Source organism: Diprion similis, chromosome 10 (assembly GCF_021155765.1).
Source record: "Diprion similis isolate iyDipSimi1 chromosome 10, iyDipSimi1.1, whole genome shotgun sequence".
Taxonomy (NCBI): domain Eukaryota; kingdom Metazoa; phylum Arthropoda; class Insecta; order Hymenoptera; family Diprionidae; genus Diprion; species Diprion similis.
The window spans coordinates 16,859,971-16,884,096 of NC_060114.1; the positions used below are offsets into that span (position 1 = coordinate 16,859,971).

At 39.3% G+C, this 24,126-nt stretch overlaps 1 protein-coding gene across 2 annotated transcripts in view; it reads left to right on the top strand.

Annotated features, from left to right (window-relative positions):
* LOC124411236 overlaps window positions 1-24,126 on the top strand; it is a 107,986-nt gene that overhangs the window by 80,149 nt on the left and 3,711 nt on the right. For both annotated transcript variants that reach the window (XM_046890236.1, XM_046890237.1), the window contains 2 exons: window positions 5,268-5,403; window positions 17,002-17,135. In XM_046890236.1, coding sequence (XP_046746192.1) covers window positions 5,268-5,403; window positions 17,002-17,135 — 270 coding nt within the window. The remainder of the gene's footprint in view (window positions 1-5,267; window positions 5,404-17,001; window positions 17,136-24,126) is intronic.

Here is a 24,126-nt window from a genome sequence, read left to right on the forward strand (position 1 = left end):
CTATTAATCGTGCATGATCAGCTCTACCACCGATTTCTCGGATCCAATATTACCAACTGTTTCTACCCGACTATTCTGGTACATTCAGCCTTTCCAAGAATGAGGTGACGATGAATGAACCGTGCCTAGTCTAAATCAAAAGTTGGGAAAACTTGTAGTAATGATAACTGTGAACTTTAACGAACAGCATACTTGCTAACTGATTGAAACAAATCTGAGCACTTTCGAATAACGCAAGCTGAAATTCTTAAGCTTGGTGTCTTGAATGTGCTAATCATAAAACCTGTTTCTCAAATTGTTGAGATCCTTAGCTCGCGGTGAACCAATCTTCTAACATTCATTTCTATTACACAGTAGGAGTGATGTTCGATTCATGTGCACAATTATTGGCCTCTGTAACATTGCCGTAGATTTTTTGAAGGGTGTTTTTCTCCTCTCTCTAACGATTCAGACAATGGAGTCCGTTTGTTTTTCAACACCATTTACCGTCAGATCTCAAAATTGGTGTAACAGACGGTATCTTGTATTCCGGTTAAAGAATCCCCGTTCTGCAGAGATGGCAGAACTAGTGTTTGCCTCCCATTTGTCCCTTACATGTATCTTCCATTTGGTTTTTCTCCTCTGTCAGCAGTGTGGGACAACTCTGGTCTGTTTTGCTCTCCGCGTTCCTTTGCCTCTCGATAAATTGGCGTTAACGGAATTAAAGAAACCCTTTTCTCAGAACCATGGGATGTATAACGCACCTTACAGGCGGTCAGGCTGGGTCATTGGGTCCAGTGATCTAATCGAGTTCGTATCAATCAATCATCCAATTTCCTACGCCACAGCATCGAAGTGGATACGAGATCCGATGCTGCGGGACGAACGGAAAATGGAATTGGGCTGGTTGTAGCGGATTCCCGTAACGGGAACACATACCGGCCAGTGCTAATTTGGCCTCGGATGTGGCTAATCGAAGGCGAGGAGACGGGCTGCGAGTCATTGCTCGTCCGACGGTGCCGTAGGACGAAATTTAACGTTGCGACCGCGACGACGTATTATCGACAAATCATTATATCGTCGAGGGTCGAGGTGAAAGCCCACAGCCAGCCGGTATTGCACTCGCAAACAATATCCCCTGCACCAGCTGCAGGCAGCAGCTCACGACGACGACGACGACGTCGACGACGTCGACGAGCAAACCCGGTCTAGGAATTCGGTGTAATGCTACGACAATCTCATACGCTATGTATGCAAGACGTCGTCGACACTGCAGAGGTAGAAGACGACAGCTCTTTGAATTATTTGAATTATTATCACCGGCATTTCAAGATCGCGTCTCGTCAGTCTCTCGCGTTTTGTCGAGGCGTTGCCTGACTGCTCGAGATTGGAACTTCATCATCATTCCCGATTATTATGTGTGTATACGTACGTATATTATACGTATTCTACCTTTCACAGACGTCGCGGTTTCTATCCTCGTAACAAGCCACGTAACAGACTTCCTTCCTTACTGTCTTCCTCTTCCTTCTTGTTGTTACGTCATTGATTTGGAAACACGTGATGAATACTTCTGTGTATGGCGGCGAGGTGTCGAGAGTGAACCAAAATTATTGTGGTTTCGTATTTCACTTGTGAAAACTCGTTGTCAATCCATTGGTAAAAAGTGAGATGCATCAATGACTGCAGTTCTAAGAAGGGAAGAATTTCAGTGTAACAATAACCGTGTAACATTTTTTATGTGACTATATTCATTCTGCTTTATTGGAACAAGTAACCGGACGTTACCATAACTGCACCCTTATGTCTTATTGCTTTTGGAAGTGTCACTTTCGTCTTATAATAGTTTGAGACGAGCCAGGACGCCCTTAAATGTAGTCAGATTGGATAATTGGATCCGGAAAAAGGTAAAGGATCCATCAAGGATAGCACGGGGTAGTCAGAAGGTAGTTTGTACCATGTTCACCGGGAGTTGTGAAACAATTTTTTTTTGTACCGTGCTGAATATTGATGCCGGCTGAGATATCCATTAAAAGTTAATATCATCCCATCGTGAAAGTCACTTTTTATCTGATCGTAAATCAATTTGATTAAAAAGTAGTCAACGAGTTTTCTTCATATTTTTTCTCTCTCCCTCTCTCTCCCCATCATTCCGTTTTTCCTTTCTCTTTCTCCTCCGCCTCTTAACGTCTGACCCATCCTTCGTACTCTGTAGCTGCTGAATCATTCATAGTTGACTGGAAATACGTATCGAGTTACCGTTGAGTTAAATACCTGAAACCCTTTGCTCAGCCCGATCACGTTTTATATGATTGATTAAAAACTTTTCACCCTTTTCTTTGCTTCTCGTTTCTTACTACGCGGTGTAAGGTAAACGGATTGCGTTAATTAGAACTTTGTTATTTTCACTAAGAATATTATAACCCCAAGTCATATTATATATGTATATCGATGTAAATTCGTGTAGCGATCGTTATATGTTACACAGTCTAACGTTCCCCCAACGCTCTACAGCTTTCAAGCAATCTTTGCAAGTATATCCCTTTCCGTGAAAAGTTTGTTATTAACCTATCGAGTTTACGGCGATGAGTTACCCTATACCTCATGGCTGCGGACCTCGTGGTTTTAATTACATTTCATTATCTTTCCAACCCCACGCTTTTCGAAGTGATTCTCAACGTTAGGTTGCAATTCAAGTTTGCGTGGGTCGGTGGGAACGTTGAACAGAATATAAATGATGGAATAGGTTAGAAATGGGGTGGAATCGTAGAGGAACGACGGAATGGAATAGGAATGTATAACAAGAGAGGAACGATGAAATAGTACAAGTTTAAATATCACAGAGAAATCTGGTATTTTAAGTCAAATGGTGATGTTAGTGGAAAATTTGTTGGTTCGAACGGAGCGCACAGTTTTTGAAGTTATTCTTAACGTTAGGTTGCAATTCAAGGTTACGCGGGTCGGTGGAAACGTTGAACAGAATATAAATGATGGAATAGGTTAGGAATGGGGTGGAATCGTAGAGGAACGACGGAATAGAATAGGAATGTAGAACAAAAGAGGAACGATGAAATAGTACAAGTTTAAATATCACAGACAAATCTGGTATTTTAAGTCAAACGGTGTTTTCAGTGGAAAATTTGTAGATTCGAACAAAAATTGGTATTGGAAGCTAGAAATTCGATGATCCCAAGTTTAATTAGTATTTCAGTTGTGAATTATGTGTAGATCATTACTAAAAGCGTCGATTATTGGCAATGAATTGATTACAAAGCAATGTCAAGTAATCGATGTTTTCATCCATTTAATACTCTTCAGACAGAAAACTGGGCTGAAGGGGGGGGGGGGGGGGGTTTAGTGGTTTTTGGTGATATTCATGAAACTCTTTGGTGAGACGATGACGTATATAAAGACTTGTTCATTACCCCTAACTAAAGTCCTTCGGTTAAATTATATAGTCGAAGCGGCTTAAGTTGAGAGAAAATTCAAGGGGGGGGGGAGAGCAAATCGCTGCATAAACGGATGCGAGTGAAGGGAATGTAAATTTTTTTTTTGCGACAGTCCCGCGTCACGTATACGAGTATTTTTAAACCTCAAGTTTTTGAGGAAAGTGGAAAATGGACGGTGTAGAGAGATTTTGAATGAAGATTTGGCATAAAAATTGTAAATGTGTGGGGTGCATGGGCGGTTCCAATTTGTACTGCTTTATGTCTATTTTTCACGAGGACTCCTTACGCGGAGTAAAATCTCTTATCAAAGTAAGCCTTCAGAGATAAACGACGAAGCATTTCGGGGCTTCGAGACGTAGCTTTGGCCTCGGTATAGTGGCGGGCCTTTCTGTGGCCTCGACAATTCATCTCCCGAGGCTTTTGGCCTTCTCTCTGTTTCTTGGGGAAATTTCTCGTGGTTTTGTCAACCGGTAGCTGAAGGGAGAGGGGAGGAGAAAAGGAGGGGTAAAACGAATTAGACAATTTCAAGTCCGCGCGTTCTTTATTGGCAGCAGTCTCGACCTTACCATAACGAACTCAAAAATAAACCCTTGAGGAATTCTTTGCATCGACATTCTTGCGTAATGCGATACTGACCCTAATATCCATTCACCCTAGGGGCGACGCCTGAACAGCGATATTCCTTTTCTTTTCTCTTGGATCCTTGTTTTTAATACCTCACGCGATGCAGCGATGCCCGATCCCTGCGGCTTTAAACTAAGTAAGTAAAACATACCATGAATTGCTCTCGGGATGAAGTATAACGCGTTGGAAGTAACCGCCTCCTCTATAACTATAACTTGTACAAATTTTCCTTCTCCCGATCCTCTCCTCATCCTCTTACCATCATGCACTCTCCTCGGAAACTCGGCACTCCAGCTTTTCCCAAGATTATTATACATGTAGATTACAGATCTCTGTATATGTGTGCGAGGGTGTTACCTTTGTGTAATTTAAATACGACTCGCGGGTGGTATTCAAAACGAGAAAAATAAAATACGATGAATAAAAGGGGTTAAAATTGTTCATTCAACCTGATTACGTTTCATCCTGTACAAGGAACACACACACACACACACACACACAGACAGGGTTACGTTATATTATTATACCTGCCTCCTGAATTCAAATCCACGCAGCCTCAAGAAGTCTCTGCAGCAGCAACTTTCCGAGTATATAAAACAATATATTATAATGTTCATCCCCATCAGCCGCGAAACAATTTCCTTCGCGTCAATTGATAGGAACAGGATAAATCGACACTCCGAGGCTTACTTGTATTTAGGATAACACCAGCAATCGAAATTATGGTAAGAATTTTTTCAAATTCCTACAAAGACAACAATTTCCATAATGTAACATGGGTGGCAGGTAAAAACGAAGCAAAATAATTAGCAAAAATGTGCATTAGCTGGGGGTAGTGAAATTGTCCTTAAAAGCTGTAGCAAGCATTTTCACCAAGAAAGGAAGAAAGAGATGAAAAAAAAAAAAAAATAAAAAACTCGCCCACCGGTAAAAGCTCGAGATATTTGCGGAAGGAGGTGGCTGCCGGCTATATCTATGTATAGTTATTTGAAAGCGAACCCAGAAAACGGTGGGGAGATGAATAGGGAAGGGGGGGAAGGGGAGTGGATGAGAGAAGGGGAATAATATATGGAGAAAGATGTGAGCGAGATGAGAGGAGCCTAGAAGGAAAAAAGGAGAGAGAAAGGAAGGAGGCACGATGATTGGGGGAGGGGGTACGTATAGGGCAAAAAAGAGAAGCGCCATTACTTGAGCAAACATTTTGTTTGTTCGCAGAGAGAGGCCAACACCGAGCACTCGGTACGGCTGACAAACCTAACACTTGAAACATCCGGACAGTACAAATGCGAGGTATCAACGGAGGCTCCGTTCTTCGCCATCGGGTACAAGTTGGCCAACCTCACTGTTGTCTGTAAGTCGCTAATTGATTTTTAGGGTAAGGGGTTGAAACTTGAAAGGATTAATATTGCAAATGAATGATATATCGAAATTTCAAAGATATGAAAATGAAATAACGAAATATGAATTGTTCGAAATCCTGATTATTACTAGCCAGTGATCCAAAATTTCGAACAATTCATATTTCGTTATTTTATTTTCACATGTTTGCCATTCGCAATAATGATCCTTCCAAATTTTGATCCCCACCCGATTTTTATATATAAATATAAATATATGTGTATATTGTAGATGTATATGTATATTAAGGTGGTCCTTATTTAGGGTGTTGATGAATTTTTTCCGCCCTACCCTCCAAATCAATTTCAAATAATTCAAAAACGATTACCTAATTTTTTTCAGATTTTTACCTCATCTCTAAGATAGTCCGCATTGTGATCGAAATTCCTCATGGAAGTAACATGGGAATAACATTTTTTCTCAGTATATATTTTATTGTAAAAGTAATGATGTTAGGAAAAATCTATAACTGCGAAATTTTAGTGGACATTAGTGATACTGTATGACAAAAAATTCACATCGTCATACCAGCCAATCTAGACGAATCGTCTTCATCTAAATTAAAAAAAAAAAGTTATATTCCAAGAGTGTGCAATTCGTCGAGACTGGCTGATATGATGATGTGAATTTTTTTTCACGTGGTAGCCCTGATGCCCACTAAAACATTGCAATTACAGATTTTTCTGAAAGACTATTACGTTTAGAATAAAATATATACTGAGATAAAGATAAAGACTATCTTAGAGTTGAGGTGAAAATCTGAATAAAATAGGCAATTGTTTTTGAATTATTTTAAATTGATTTGGGGGGCGGGGGGGGGGGGGGGGGGTGGAAAAAATTCATTAATACCCTAAATAAGGACCACCCTAATATATATATATACAGAGTGAGTAGTTAATAATTGTCGAATAGTCTAACGCGCATGCGCTAAAATTCTAAAGCGGTAATATATTGTATGACAAAGGACAGAAGTTGGCGATTGCAACGAGTGTAAAGTTTGCGTCTGAGCAAAGCGCGGTCGGAAATCACACGAATTGCGATTGCCAACTTTTGGCCAGAGTCACAGACGATATTTTTCATAACGAACGAATGAAAAGTGGTGGTGCTTTGCGTGGTAGTTTTGCGGAACCCGAGTAGTCAATTTTTTTATCCCTAGGAACGAAAGTGAAACAATTGTTGACTGCGCATGCGCAAAACTATCTTTAAAACACTAAAAGGTGAAATGGGCTACTTTAGTCCCGTTAAAATGCTACGCAAAGTTACACTTTTTATGCACTTATGATGAAAAAGGAATTGTTTTGTCAAGACGATCAACATTTTTGAGGTTAGATACATCGCGGCATCCTGTCATTTGATCTTATGACGGTTGGTTAACCTGACAAAACAACTGCTTTTGCTCTAGAATTGTAGCGCATGCGTGTTCGACTATTTGGCCGTTTGCTACTCGCTCTGTATATATATTTTCTACGTCTAAGTGTATCTAATTGTTACACTAATAAGAATTTTCTACGTTTCTGTGTTGTTGTCCGTTTCCATTTTTTCTTCTTCTTTTTTTTTTTTTTTTTTTACATTGTATATTAACTTTTTTACACCAAGATTTCTTGTTGAAAGGACCTGATCGAGAATTAAAACTCGTCTAGTTTTATAAGCGTAGCCAACTTTGTAAAAATGTTACCAACACGGTAAGAAAATTTCACTAGTTTCGAATGAAGTTCTTACTGAAAATCTAACCTGTTTCAAGTAAGATTTAGACTTGAAAATATAGAATGATTTGAAGCATTGCAACTATCTCGGGCCAACCAAGGTTCTTAAATAAAAAAAGTTTTAAAAAAAAACTTGCCAACATCGTGGATTAGACAGAAGGTATCGGGGTATATGTAACGTTTGAAATTTGGAGAATTCGTCATTTTGAATACCCCGGTGGGGAGATGATTCGTCTACAATCAAAGATTAACTTACGCATCGTTAATCCTAATTGGAGTATTGTTGATTGAAGAGAATATCATGCAAATTGGAATAATCCGACAAGGCGGCTCAGGGTGCTGACAATGAGAAATGAATAACGAGGGGCGCAGGGGGATGAGGGAGAATACACTTTTACGTGTTTCACTTCTGCTACAAAGGGACAATTATCACCAGCCGGTAGAAATTCCCGGCTCTTCTAACTTGAGACGCGCGCGTTTCAAGCCTCGCGTCCGAAAGGTTATATTCAAAGCTTTTTAACCATTCTCATATTATATTCGGAAAAGCGGGAAAGGCATTAAAAATTTATCCGCGTTCCGTCTCTCTCTCTCTCTCTCTCATTTTCCGTTTCTTTTGTCGCGCAAACTTTTTTTTCCACTTCTCTTTCTTTTTATTTTTATTTTTGAATATTTTGTTTCTCTCGTATCGTCAAAATATTTCCGTTATTAGTATTTGTTCAAATATAAGTTGGTGAACAAGTTTGGATCGATTTATGAAAATCTTTTTCGTATCTACAAGGGACGACATTTTTACGGATCGTTTACACGTGCGGACCAACTTTATCTGGCAAAAATGAGACTCACAAAAAGTGAAAAAAAATTTATGGCTCATGTGTTTGTTTCTTCTCTTATCGCTTCTCGTTCCAGCTCTGTTTTCAAGCTAATATGCTCGTGTCTGCACGAACCGATTCAAACTAGTCATTCTTTGTCATTTAGATTCCATTTTTTCTAAAAAAAAAAAAAAACTTTTTTCATTCATTCCAACCTGCAAGTCCAATGAATTTTTCAGGATAAACGTTATTCCGTGCATTTTATGGTAAAGAATTTATTGAATCGGAGATCAGAAATGAAGAGAGGAAAATTATGACTAAGTTTTTTTTTTATGTTCCTGTCACATGAGAAATAAGTAAGGAAAACAACTTGATAATAGGACATCGATATGTTATAACTATATCAACGGCGATAGATAGAATAAACAAAAGGCAGTTTGCAAGTTCGGTAATAAAATAACAATGACAGTGATAATAATAATAATAATAATAATAATAAAAGTAATAATCATCCGGGAAAATTTATACTATCAGCGGGGAAAAAGTTGCGGTAATACGTATACATTGAGGAAAACTTTTTCGCTTATATACACAAGCCGATGGCTTATGAGAAGACCGACGACGCATGAAAAGACGCATTCGCATATTAAGGATGTACCAAACGTACAGTCGGGTCTGAAAAAGTTAGGAATAACAAAAAATTAATAATTCAAACATGAATGAAATTTATTTTCAAAACGGAAAAAAAGACTTTTATACCGTATGATCGTCAGAACATTTTTAGAAAATTCACGAGATGCAACAAATTGAAATTATAAAATAATAAAATCATGCCAAAATTGGAAACATACAAATGAATTTTTTTTATCGAAACACGTCATTTTTTATTTTCTTCTTTGTCTTCTTGTTCAGCTGCATCGAGTAGATAAATTATTTCGACGAAATTAACGTTGATTATTTTAACCTTATCTTTTCAACTCTGTTTTTCAATAATAAATTTTTCTTTATTTGAACAATTTTTCGATCAGACTGTACGCTTGAGATATCCTCAAGACAGTTTTCCTAACTCAATCGCTCTGATATCCGGCTCACGGGATAATATTCCTTTTCCCAAATTACAGAAATATCCGATGTTCAGTAGGGGGTAAAAAGTCTTTTTCGGTTCGTTAAGTTTTTTGCATCACAACGATTCATAAAGCGATATGAATCCCTATCGCCCCGACGATTCGTAACAACGTGATAGATGAAAAATCGTGTCGTGCGATGTTTATTTTATTTTTATTTTTTGTTTTTCTTTCTTCTTGTTTTATTTTGTTTTATTGATAACTACGAATTTGCCACAAAGATATCACATCACGTTCGTCGATTTACAAACTTTTGTGCACGCTGAGGGTGAAGAATATAAACCTTCTACTAGAGAAAATTGAAAAGCCATCAGACTACTATAATACTCACGAAGCAATTAGTCGGTGCAGCTTAGAGCTGCTGCTGCTGCTGCTGCTGCTGGGAACTGGGAAGATTCTTTAAATTTATTAAAACAAGAACGAGACGAAACAGAAAAAGAGAAATTGAAGGCGAAACCGTAGTAGAAGTAGAAAAAAGGATGAAAAAAATAAGGAAAAAAAAAAAATAAAAAACCAACTTCAAACTTCTTTCTAAACTTTACCACAATTGATTCCGACGTCTCCTGCAGGTGCTGACACTTCTCTTAAAGTATATATACATACACTCCTTATATACATATATATACATACATATATATATATATATATAGAGAGAGAGAGAGAGAGAGCTACGTCGGAGACATCCAGGTATATATGGATAATCAGGTATTGGAATTCTCTATTTGAAATTTCTGCAATAGCTTGAATTCTTTGGCCAACGCTCGCGGAAGAAAAGGAGAGAAAATTTACTCCTCGAGTTTTACAATTGAAACCGCAGATGTCGTTAGCTCGGTTGAAGTTTTATTTTTGAAAAATCAATCCTATAATAACACGGATAACAAATAAACAGCGTCAGTTCTAGTGTAAAGGAAATTCAGTTCAAATCACCCGAGATAGATTTTTCAACAGCGGGGTGAGGAGGTTTTTTTTTTTTTTTTTTTCCTCAAATCATTAGAAAATTAATTATAATCAAGGGGTTAGTCTCGTATCTCGATAACTTTTTTTTAATGACTTTTTTTTTTTTTTTTTTTCTTCATAGTAAAATTTATTCAATAATTACAAATTTTTTACACACAAAGTTAGGAAGTTATGAAGTAACACTTGAAAATTTTCTTGTTCGTTTTTGATGGTAAATATCGCTGGTGTGGTCTCCTGAAATTACCTCTAATTAAATCTGGCTGACACGATATCTGAACTTTGAAACATCTGAAAAAAAAAACACAAAGAGATTATTAAAAAGCACAATTGTTGTCATCTCCTCAACACACAGTTACGCTAATTCTCTGTAAAAAAAAAAAAAGAATGACGAGCTTTTGAAATTTTCAACCTCTTTTCTTCAACTTAAATTGTTGAAACAATGAATTAAATATTAACGAATAATTCTAATCGTGCATCAAAATATAGTTATATACATGTGCAGAATAAGCCATAAAAATTTCAGCTTGATAGGTGCAGCAGCAGTTTTTTTTTTTTTTTTTTTTTTTTTTTTTAGAACGTCAGCCAGGTCAAAAAACGTTGTTTCATGAAAAACACGATTTATTGTAGTCTTCTGAAATATACCAAAAATTGAAAAAAATTGCCTCTTACCCTTAATCAGCGATGCCGGCTCCATTTATCAAACCTTTAGCTCTCCCTCGTAACTTTCATTTTCTCCTTAGCTGTTTCGCGTTTTTCGTCCCGTTCTCGAACCTTCTGACCGAAATAATAGTTTCTATAGAATTTCCACGCACACTTACCACAAGAATCTTTAGTTTTTGGATATTCGATTTTTTGAAAAAAAAAAACAAAAAAAAAAAAAAATATATGCGAACCACCTCCTTAAAAATAACGTTTCGGTGCCGAGTGTTAAATTTTTTATTATTTTTTATTTTTTTTCCACTTCTCTCTTCTCGTTTCTTTTTATTTCTCATCCGTTACGGAATTCGTTGAAAAAGAAAGTCGGTATAATCATTCGTTCGAAATTCCGTAATGCGCAGACGGAAACAAGAAAGTTGGAAGCAAACAGTGAAATAAATAGAAAGAAAAAAAAAAGACAGAAACGAGGGAAAAAAAAGAAGTGAAAAAAAGAATATGAGGGAACAAGCGACAAGGGAGAAGAAAAAAGGGGGGAAGACGGTCGGTCATATCTCCTCGGGCTGACCGTGTCAGCACTGGAGCGTCTTTGAGCGATGAGTAGAAAAAACAAGTTACCGGGTAGCCCGTCGCGTTAGCTAAAAGAAGAAGAGGAAGAAAAAGAAGAAGGGTTATAAGAGAGCCAAGATGACCGTGCCACCGTGAAAGGGGTGGCGCGGGGAGGGGATGGAGAGGGGAAGGGGAAGGGGTGGAACGGGTCGAAGTTGGCGGATGCTATTGCCAGTTTGGCAGAAAGCCAGCATCGGTCAATCAGCAGTAGATAACCAAAGGATTCGTCTTGCCTTATAGCTGGCATAAAAAACTATTGCGGCTTATACGCGGTGCTGCAGAAGCGAAGAAAAAAGTCGAGTTTATACTTCGTGCGAGTGAGAAGTTGAGGTTGTTTCCGGCTAGCGAATACGTAGATCGTTGATAAACAATATGACGATTTTGTTGGAAAGGGAAAAAAAAATTAGTGCTCTATTTGACTGACCTTGATGTCGACTGATATACAAAACTTCCCAGTTTGATAGGTTTTGGGGTCAGAAAACGTTGGGGAATAATAAAGTATATTACGCACCTAGGGAGGAAAAGTAGGATATTCCAAACTGCGTGGAAGATTGACACCACGAAATATAAGATTGATCGAATCTGAAGTATAAGAACTTCTATGAGTAGAAAAAGAAACGCTTCGATCGGTAACAAAATCGCAAAGATCCGATCTTTATTCATACCTGAAAAAAAAAAAAATTCATCACGACGTCCATCTTAAAATGGTCAAAAACCTGACGATATGGTGAAGTTCTACCTTTCATTTTTGGGACGAATAATAAGAACTTTCCTTGTTCTCTTCTCTACTCTGTAAAGCAGAGGAATGAGAGATTGGAAAAAAAAAAAATTTGCACAGTTCTTCAACTCTAATCTTATACATATACTTTGTCATAATTTTGCATAAAACTTGGAAACACAATCCGTATCTTGATCTTGATATAATCCCAAGTACCTAAAATTTTGACGATTTTTTCTACTCTTTAAGTTCATCTTCATTTTCCTTTTGCGCCCCGTAAGATCGCGTATCGTTATTGTAGATTTCGTCCGACACACTTGTTGAAACGAGACACGCTGTCGGGGCTGTTAAAGCCGATGCGGAAATTGATATTCTCGTTTATGAGTTCACGTCTGAGCAGCTGAACGAACGCTGTCCGCCGGATGCAGACTTGCTCGGCCGTGCAAAGGACGGGATCACGTTTACTCGACAGTTTACAACTCCCTCTGACCTCTTCCGCTGTATCCATACCCTGGGAAACTATGTAATTAACTAATTACCCTACGGGATGTTGTGCGAGTGTGAGTGGCTGGAGGGTCCCAGCTTCACGTACGGCCAATTTCACCGGCGTCAGGCCGCCCTGACATTCCGTCACCGTCAATACGTAATTTGTCATGGTCACCGCGTTATTGGACTGTACACCTACGCTGTGGGAAAAATTTCATTTGTTAAGAGTTACGAGAAAATTCCTGTAAAATCGGTATCATAGCAATGACGATTTGAACAGAAATGATGAATTTTTTGAATATCGCAACTTTAAATGTATTTCCATCAATTACTATCACAATTATTACGCAAAGATACTATTAGGAAACGGTGAAACTTGGCAGAATAAGGATCCGACTGCGCATGCGCGGGCTTCGATAAAATTCCATGCAGGCTGGCCACCTGAAGCTTCAAATGTCAAATATGACTTATGGAGGTTATGGGGGTGATGCGAATTTTCTTAGGTTAAGCAGATCTCAAATGGCGAATGTAGTGATTCACGAAGGCTTGGGAAACTCTTATTTTCTACTTACCGACGACTGATAACTACTACGAGTCGCAATAACAATGTAATTTCAATTCACCGCTTGAAGAGGGAAAATTTGACGACTCACGTTCCGTTTGGAAGTGAGTTGGCACCCTTGACTTGCAGACGAAAATATTGCCCAGGTACGATCTCGCCAGCCAATAGAATTCAATTGTTTTGTGAATGCACGATCGGTAACTCCCAATCAGCCTGACAAGTTTCACCGGTTTCTTTCGGCTTGTCACGAGTTAAATTCTCAACTTTCTGTTACAACTAGAAAACTCATTTGTCTCTTGTATGCAAAATATAAAAAAAAAAAAAATGAGAGCACGCAGGGACTGTGTAGTGACCGAGACCAAAAAATTTTTTCAATACATAAACACGTTTCAAACATTCGAGATGAAAATATCAGCTTTAAGATTCGGTGTCATTTCTCTTCAAAATTCCGATACCTCAAAAGAAGTAAGTGAAAAAAAATATATATGTATATATACATACAGAGTAAATTGTAACGATTGAATAGTTTAATGCGCATGCGCTGAGAGTCGAGAGCAAGAGCAGTTGTTTTGTCAGGGTGACCAACATTTTTAAGGTTATATAAATCGCTGCGTTCTATCATCTATACTTATAACGTTTGGTAAACGTGACAAAACAAATGCTTTTAGTTTACAGTTTTAGCGCATGTGTATTAGACCAATCGACCGTTAGCTACCCACTTTTGTATCGTGTATAATCAACCAAGCAAAAGAGAGGGGAAAATCTTTTTATACGAATGAAATCGCGTCGTTTGCGAACAAAAGGATCAGTGTTTAAAATTATACAGGAAATAAATTCCGATCGTGGCGGAGAGGACAAGAAGAAAAAGTGCAGAAAAAAAAAAAGAAAGAAAAAAAGAGAAAAAAAAAATGATTAAGTTAAAACGTGTACCACCGGATTAAGTAATTGTATTTCATCGGATTCGGCGAGCCGGTAAAACGGCAATTAAGCAAAGACAAAGGCCGGCGACATTTATCGGAGAGGTTTTGGGGGACGAGTCGACACGGTATAGGATGTATAAGCGGAAGAATCGCGGGGGAGCTGTTCACGGAAGTTAATAAATTCAGTCACGGCGAAATTGAGTGTGGGACAGATTCCGCAGAGTTTGCCTAATATCAATGAAGCCATGTGTTCCGTAATGTTGCGATTTCTATGATAACGCAGCCCCCGCTCGAGGCTCACCGGATCCCTTATGTACGCTCGGGGATCCTCAAACGGACTTATCTTATTCAGCTGGGTATGCTCAACGCGCACACAGAGAGCAGACAGTAACGAAAAAGGGAAAAATTCATACCCAGGCGAATGTAGCCCCAGAGAAAAATCGCCCCCCTCCCTCGTGAATTTCACCATAAAAAATGATTTTTAAACCGTGTAACGTGCTTCGCCATTCCCCCCCCCCCCCCCCCCCCCGATATACAACGAATTTTTTATTTTTTTTTCCCCCGAGGATATTATCACGGATGTGATCAGATAGAGGAAAAATTTTAACAACGTTATTTTCAATACCGCGAAGGAAAACATTCGTAATTTTTTCAATTTTTATACATTCTTCATTTTTCGATATTTTTTTTATTATACATGTACAGTATAACTTGCAGGAGGGAACCAGTTTTTTTTTTTTTTTTTTTTTTTTTTTTTTGGTCAATGTTTTCCTCCCATTCACGTCTCGACGATGCTTACCTATAATAAGCACGCACTAGATTACTCCTGAACGAATCTGAAGCCGGAGATTAGATTCGAGGAAATAACGAATTTTCGACGAGGTCACGTCACCTCAATCAAGATCCAAGGTACAAAACCTGAAATAGATATACAAAACCAACGGTATAGACAAAAGATTATTTATAAGACTCATATTTCCTCCTTCCATTTTCTTTCGCATACGCGTTCCGTATTTTCTGCCTCTAATTCAACAGTGATTGGAAGCTAATGTGCCTCAATTATTCAGAAGAAAGTCACGGAAAGTGGTGTAATTTTTGAGGAAAACGCCAAGAAGAAAATAATACATTCTAATTTCGTTTACCGAATTCATTCTATGAAATTAAATGCCGCCATCTTGTGTGAGAAAATCTGTTCCAAATCCATATTTAAAAATAAAAGTAATTATCCATCGGGTGTTTACACCTTACAACAAATTCATATCGCTAAACTAGAGTCTACTAGTCTGCACCGAGCGTTCTATGCCTTTATGTTCGTCCAATTTAACCGAAACGATCAGCTGACGGTACGTTGCGCCGCCATATTGCCGTAGCCAAGCCCAAGCTTTAAATTCTGTCGTTTTACCATGTTGTTCTCGTTCTAATTAACGACGTAACGAAGTCGATTCGTTGCGCAATCGTTTTACATATTACATATGTATAAATTCGCAGTCATAGTTATAATTTGTACGCGTGTATAACACGAAGCTCTGGACAACAGATGAGCGAGGCGGAGAGCTCGTGTATAATGCGTAAGTGGAAACCCGGCCGTACGTCAAGGATCGTGAAGGAATTAATTAAATCGCGTTGGATAATCGATTGCCTCCAATGACCCGAGGTTCAATTTGCTAATTTTCATACCAGCGGCGTCGCAACACTTCGGAAGCTGCAAACGGGCCTGCAGGAAGGGGATCTTTGAGTAACGTGATACGGAATTAACGGTATAACGATGGTCGATGAAACTTTGATCAAAGCCTCGACAAAGGATCGCGGCGAGGTAAAGAAGACGGCGGGAGGGGAAGGAGGGGAAACACTGGATTAACAAGACTACGTTGAAAAAAATTTTCTGCGGGAAAAAAGAGCGAACGGATTGCGGTCTCTGCCGGTGGTAGGTATCGCAAGACAATACGTTGAAAAGGAAAAAGATAGGGGATTTAGGGGTAAATTTCACCGGGCAAATTAACTTGATATTTCACCCACGTGGCGGCACTTTCCATGGCGTGGAATTAAAAGAGAGGTCCTACTACGTGCTTTGGATTGGATTTACCCTCGGTCAATGAGGGTTAAAGAAAGGGTGAATGGCTTCCTTTTCCTCAGTGGATTACAGGGTACGGATCCACTTCGTATAAATACGACACAACAAACTGAATAGTAAATCCGGGGCTTGTTATTCCTTCCGGCCACAAGCTCACAGCATTTCCGAACTTTTCTCGGAAAATGATTTAATTTTCTGTACCGATTTTAACAACAAATTTTCAAACACTCGTTATATTTTTAGTTCTATATGCTTCGTTGTTTGTTATGCAAACAATATCAATACGAAGTTGTTCAAATTTCGAACACATATCTTGATGGAACAATCGAAAATAACGATCGGTTTCGAATTTGAATTATTTTTCAATTTTAGGAACACGTCGGACGAGGGTTCGCGAAATTGACGGATATTCCATTATGGCGCGGGTGTTCTTGAAACTACGACTAGTGCAACGGACGTATGGCGGGAGCTAATATCTCCGGTAATCCGGTGTACCAATTAACGCCATTAGGCCAGCAGGCCACCTGATAAACCTAATTAAACCTGATAACCATTAATAGGCCCGAATAGTCGGAGCGTCAGATGCAAACGGCGATATTATTCGCCCGAAAAAGATGCGTGGTGGAAAAATTTTCCAAGTATCGCTCCAGCGGGGCAGTATTTTGCACTAAAATCTGCAACAATTGTATTTGAATGAAATTTTACTTCTGACTTGATATCAAGAATTAATTTTTTCCTCGTGAGCCGTTTTTTTTTTTTTTTCCTTTTTTGCAAAAAATGCAATTCCTGCGACTTTCGAAGTCGCTGTGCAACCGCCAAATAAGTTGGCGCGATTAGCCTTGGACGTAGATTGGCTTCCGAGTGTCCGGAGGCTTCTCTACGTATGCGGCTGCTGTGGAAATGCTTTAAGCCTGTTATTCTCTTTGTTTTTCATGAAGCTCTTCCGGAACGAAAGCCGGATATCACGGGACTCTCTTCTCACTACGCCGTCGGTACAAACGTTACGGCCAACTGCACCTCGTGGCCGTCGCAGCCTCCCGCCACCATCTCCTGGACCGTCAACGGCGAACCGGTTAGTATCAAATGCCCTGCAGAGGCAATTACGCTAAGGGGACGCATACACACACACACACACACACGTATGGGATGGGGAAAATAATCAGCGACACTCAAAGTCTCTACTGTTTACTTTCATCGTTTCCACTCCACCTGCAGCTGGATAACAGCTCGTCGCATTTAACGCTCCATAACTTTTCGTACTCGGGATAGTTTTAACTGGAGATTGAAGTTTTTAAGAGGTTCGTGATTCGTGATTCGCCAAAAATTGATACTTTTTATCAATTTTATTACGAGATTATTCCACGTCGAATATTTATTGTAACTATTATTATTGTTTTTATTATTTGTAAGCTACGGTAAGATTTCTTTCTTGGAAAATATAAGACACCAGGATACCAGTTGGCATTATTCAAGCAAAGCTGAGGTTGGATCGACGATTCCTTTGAAATCCTTTGAAAATTGTGTTCGCAAGAAATTGAGTAGATTTGATCGATTTTAGTCTAGGTTCGCACGTTTTATTCGGTTCTAAACTGTTTTATTCATATCCACTGAAATCACGCCATTTTAATCTTATTACCATCGTTGAATATTGAAATTTATAACATTGCGACAATATTGATTATAGGCGAGAAATGACAATGTTGTAAAAAAAAAAAGTTTTGAATAATTTTGAAGGGATTTAAAACAAATTATCGATATCTACAAGGTTTTCTGACCAATTTCAGTATTTTCTATTTTATTTTTTTTTTTCAAAAGTCTCGTTATAATAATTTGACAGATACCTACTCTACGCACGATTATCTCGCAATAAAATAGATCCAGAGTATCGGTTTTTGTCCAACCAACGTCCTCAGTGAGGAGAGCTCAGTGTACTTGTGACCTAAGGCATGAAACCTTTCATGTTTTGTAGAATATATAACGCGTTTTTGGCCGAGTGAAAAGGATCTCGAGACAGGCATTGATTGCAATTCAGTTTATTACGAACTTGTACCCTCGTTATATTCGGTACTTAGAATCCCTTGTGACAGGGTCCTAGAAGGTATTAGTAATAGGCCAATTAGTCAGGGCGTAGGTATAGGTATAGGTATAGGTATAGGTATAGGTATAGGTATAGGTATAGGTATAGGTATAGGCATATAACAAGGGTGAAAGTCAGTGATCACTGCGAAGCTTATAAACCTCTGGCTTTTACACATTATACATATACTGTGTATACATCGTGTCCCAGCTCCAAGTAACCAAACTGATAGGGGTTATAGAGGACATCGAACTGAGTAAATTAACCCAAGGAACATATGGTCTCTAAAGTCGCGTTCGCGAGATACGACCGGTTAAAAAAGTCCCGCTAAGCGCCGGCATGTAGGCAACCGGGCACACTAAGCGCCGGAATATAGGCAACCGAGTACACAGCAGGCGGCGGTTAACGGTCTTGTTGATGCTCGCTCGACTATTGATGCGAAACATAAAGCTTCCAAATTCACAAATTTCAAACGAAAACACTCTTGACATTGAATTTTCCCCAAACCCAATAACGAGGACGTGCGATGGAAATAGCCTTATCATTTATCGACGTTGAACCATGTTGTGCACGGTTGTCTACATACTGGCGCTTAGTGTGCTCGGTTGCCTACATGCCGGCGCTTAACGTGACTTTTTTTTAACCGGTCGTATCTCGCGAACGCGACTTTGGAGACCACATGTTCTTTGGGTGAATTTACTCCGTTCAACCTCCTTTGTAACCCCTATCAGTTTGGTGACTTGGAGCTGGGACACTTTGTATAATGTATATTTGTCGCGGGGTAAAATAACCTTGCTTTGAATATTTGGTCGTTCTGAATTTAAAGACGGAGGGGAAAAGGGGCGGATAGAGAGGACGAGGCGCCGAGGTCCTTGCTAGGAAATTCATTGTTCTCTCTGCTCCGTGAGGGAAATACCTAAAAGAGAGACGGTTTGCTTCTCTTTCATGGGAGGAGTCGGGCAGTTCGCTTCTCTAACGAATTCAGTACTCAGCGCGTAAAAGTAAAAATCGTTGCTCTAGGGATTTAATTTCGGTAAGAACAACTGCCGACGCGTCATGAATACCCGATATCAACCTTAGCTGCGGGGGAAAACGTACCACCTGAATTAAACGAGATAAATAACTATACAACTAGCTAACCCCTCGAGAGGAGTTAGAGCGCATCCAGGTCGAACAAAACAACCGGATTGCTAATCGGAAACGAACGAGACTTACTGCAGAGCGACTCTTTTCAACACCCCTGCAACCGGAATTGTTCAATTGAACTAGACACTTTGGCGCCCGTTCTTATCATCAGATTTACCGATCTACCAGGCGTACAGTCTGGTTAGAAATGGAAATAGGACAGTAGAATAGAATAGATAATTTGGAAATAAAATAAGGTAAATGATAAAGAAAATTGAAAAGAAAGTAAAGTATAAACAAATTTATGTAGAGAAATTCGATGCAACTTTTGTATCAAGGGTCATTTTTATTGTCGTAATTCGTTTTGGGTTTCAAAATTCTTTGACATAGTGTACATTTTTAATTCTGACTCAAAAGTGATGTTTAGAGCAGACTGTGAAGGGTTTCAGAATACATAATATTCAACATCCGTCGATTCACAACTCATGAAAATATCAAATTTTGCCATAAAAAATAAAAAAATCAATAAAACAAACTCTTTCGCTGATACTGTACGACATGTGCTTTAGAAACACTCTCACAGACGCTCCCCTAATTCGCCGAACGATAAACAAACGCGACGTTAACAATCCCCTTCACCGTCATAAATTGATCATTTATACGTATATTCAAAATACAACGTCGGTTATCTGTCTGACAGCGATGAGAGTGATTTTCAAAGGAAACTCACGGTAAGTACATAATCATAAAAAGTCGGAACTCGGATCGTTAACGATCGCTTTTGATCTTCTCGAGCCGAATGAATCTGATTAATAATTGAATTTTACAAGATTCGAATTGGGAAGGGAAAGTGCACCGTGCAGGATTATCTCATCAGTCAACTGATGGTCGGAAAATTGAATTGAAGAATGCGTCATTTATTACGGTTGCGCAGCATCGAGAGGGGGAGAGTATCTCCGTTGAACCGTAGTTTCTCTCTCTCTTTCTCTCTTTGCTACGACGAAGCCACAATCCGAACGGCTAGCAGACAGCACAACGTATGGATCCCGTCTAAAACCGACCGCCAGAGAGGGATGTTTGGTTTGATGGGTTTTTTTTACTACCGGAGGTCGATTTGCTAAGCGCTTTTATATCCGTGCTCCGGGGTATTCTGGACGTCCGTCCGCCTGCTTGCACGAGGATCAGTGCAGAGCCCGCGTCTTTGCCCTCTCTCGGCATCTGAAGAGCTGCATTGTTCGGGTTTTCTGGACCGGTCAAGGGTCGGTGAAACCCGGAACAACCGCGTGATCTTTCTTCATTCGAGCCTTGAATTCAGACATCCGGACGAGTGCTGCGGGTTTCCTATGTCGGATGCTAAGCATATTTAGGGCTGGAACGAAAGACGTTTACTGAGAAAATAGTATATCCCGTTACAAGTGCGGAAAGTGGGCTATTACCGAGGAGAGTGAAGTTTGCAACGTAAGCAAAGACGAACGTCTGATACCTACCCTTAATTTTTTTCAAATATCTGTGAAGGAAAGTGTCATTTCAGAAGCAAATGAATGTGATACAATAATTTAGAAGAAGCAGATCAAGAGGTTCGAAGGCTCAGTTTTGGCGTCATGAAACCGAAACCTAACCTAAACGCGCAAACTTCGGAACAAACTCAACCCAATGACGTCATTGGCGCTGCGGAAAATGAAGTTATAGGAAAGTGCGCATGCGTTACGGAATTAATACGATTTATGGATTGCAGTATCACACTCGAGTTACAAACGATAACCTCAAATTTTATTTCAGCCATCTGACAAGTATTTCACGAAATACCGACGGTCACCCGTCTCTCCGAATAAAACATCTTCCCTGGATTTACCCTAAATAATCAATTTCCAGATTGATTGGCCAAGTTTTTCACTACGTGGGTGGATGAGAACTTGGAGCCAGTGGAATGATAGAGTCGTTTTTCACTGTCATTTTCATCGTGATCAGTGTCAGTATTTTATCGCCCGTTTTTTTTATTTTTATTTTTTTCTCTCTCTCTCTCGTTCGTTTCAATTTTCATTTCACGCACAGCTTACTTGCGATAAAGTCTGACGCGTAACTGATATTTCATCGCTATTCCGACAACCTGTAGCTGATCCAGGCAACAGCAGTCATGCTGTTACATCCGGCGGTGTGAGGCGTGCGAAGTGAAAACGATGATGAGAATCAAAAAACGGGACGAGGGGGGGGGGGTCGATAAAATCATTATAAATTAAAACAATTCATCAGTTTATTTCCTAACCAATGAAGCGTTTCTAATTGAATACCATCATTAAACACCGATAAGATTCATTTTCAGTGTAGCCTACATTTTTCGAGGGTATTTCACTCGGGAGAAGGTAGGTGTGTGCGAATTTAATCCGGAATGGGATCGGCTTAATTCCGAACACCTCAATGGCTATTAATACCGGAACACATCGAGTATTATAATGGAGCGTACGACGCGTCTCGACGTCACGATTATTCTCCTCATTCACGTAGTCTCCGTAGTTGAATTCCGGTTTTCCAATCGTTCACGAACTCTCGACGATTGTACGTATTGTATGGATTTGATACTTAATGAATTGACGAAGGAACAATTATTAGCCTCCTCTCTGCACCTGCGAAACATGGCAGGAATTAGGTTTATTGTACATATATATATATATATATATATATATATATATATGTATATTATTGTATATGTATAATTAGAAACGCATCGTCGCACATTTTCTCTCTCAGGCTGATGTATAACACTCGTAAATATTGCAAGCGGAATGGATATTATTACGTGATGAAAAATTTACCGAACTTGATAACCTGAGAACTCATCTAATTAATTAACCCAGTACTTATAAAGAAAGGTGAGAAAAAAAACCCATTGAAAAAGCTTTCTACATTTTATTCCAACATACATGAAAAAAAAAAAAAAAAAAAGGAAGAGAAAATATAGGAAGGGGAGGGTAAAAAGCGGAAAGAAGTGTGCATTAAACCCGGCGAATGCTGAGGGTGTGGTTAATGCTGTTACCTCAAAATATTGAAGAAAGCCTTCCAGGCCCATGGCCGCCATAAAAAGGTGCGACAAAATTTACTCGGGCACCTGCGTGTAGGTTTTAGGTGTACAGCGTTGGCGGGTTGTGATATTAAATAAAATATATCCACCCACGCTGTATGGTGACGTGAATGGAAAAACAAAAAAGAAAAAGATATTGGCGGAAAGAAAAGTAGCGAGAGGGTCGTCCGGTGCTTTTTTCAAAAGTTGTATACATTTATATATATATAGATATTTTTCAAACCGAGCTGACGAATATAAATTATAATCATTGCCTGGCGATCTCTGATTAGTCGTAAGAGATTAATATTTCGTTTTTTTTCCTCTTCTTGTTGCGTTTTCAAGACTCATTGAATAAGTATCCCTTTGAATGAGTTTAAATTTAGGAACTGGTCTTTTCATTTATTTCATTCCGAGATAATGTTCGTGAATTTAACACTCGAAGTTACTGGAATTAACCAAGTACCTAGTCTTTGCATGAATTGAGCCGTCTTATGGTGAAATTAAACCAATTAACCAGATTTTCAACAACCTCGAAGCAATTTGAAACGAAGCATCGACATCTAAGCTATTCTTCATAATTTCAGTTTAATCTATTTTCGTATTTTCGAAGATGTCTTCACAGCTAACAAATAGAATAATTTTATAACTACGTAATGCACGTCTATAACATCTTGTAATAAAATTAACAACAACGTATCGATATTTATCCACGCGACCAACATACCTACTCAAAATCAAACCCTCTGATCAACTGACACTAATATTCCTACCGCAGTCCAGAATCGTATTCGCAGCAGTGAAAACGGAAGTGCGAAAACAGAAGATGCTGTGCGGATCACGTTCTCGGGAGAGACGTAGTAACCTGTTCCCAGGTGATAAAATGTCCCGGGTAATGTTGCGTCGATATATAGTGATGTCAGAAGAGGAATTTCCGGGGGGAAACACGGCGGAAAGCTCCACGGCAAAAAATGGAATAATCCTGGCCCTTGTGTCCTGGGAGTCCTGACCGAACAAGGATTCTTTCCCTGAGGGCAAAACGGACGGCTTTCTCGCCCCTTGCGTCGCGTACGAAGCATAAAGCAGCTCCTCGAGGATATGCTGTGTTCCAATATTTAGTCGACTTTCGCCTTTTACGCTTCTCCCATCGCATGCAATGATCTATGGTTATTTTCCTATTTTATCAGCCCTCTTATGGTCTCTTTTCTCTTCCGTTACACATCCCATTCGTCCACACGCTCGTTAACCTCACTTTTGCAGCGTCGCGTCGCCTGGTCTTCACGCAACTTACAGGTGCAGGACTCGCTTGTATTTCATTTTCCAATTACTCTGAAACACTCCGCCTATGTCTCTTCGGGCTTTTGTTGGTTTTATAGTTTCCTGAACGAGGCATAAGTGAACAAGTTTGAGACACTAGCTAGCAGGTTAAACACGGATCGAGGGGCCATTCACTCGAGGAAGTTATCAATTTAATGGTAGTGGGAATCTTATTTTGAATCAGAGGAACTTGAATGACTTGAAGGTTTTTATAAATCACAGAGCTTGAGTTAATGGAAACCATTGCAAATCACTTGAAATCACAGGGCAATTACTTTAAAACTCGTGGAATTCTGTTTCAAGCATTGTGGTGAGTACCAAATCGCTTCAATCCGTTAACTTCATGCTGACTGTTATTTTATCACGTACTTTACGTCGATCTCCAGTTCACCAAGCGATATTCCATTGATTACCAATGGTACCCAGGATTCTAGGCGATGTCCAGTGACTTTCAGTCATCGACTGTGATTCTATCCAATTCGGAAATCA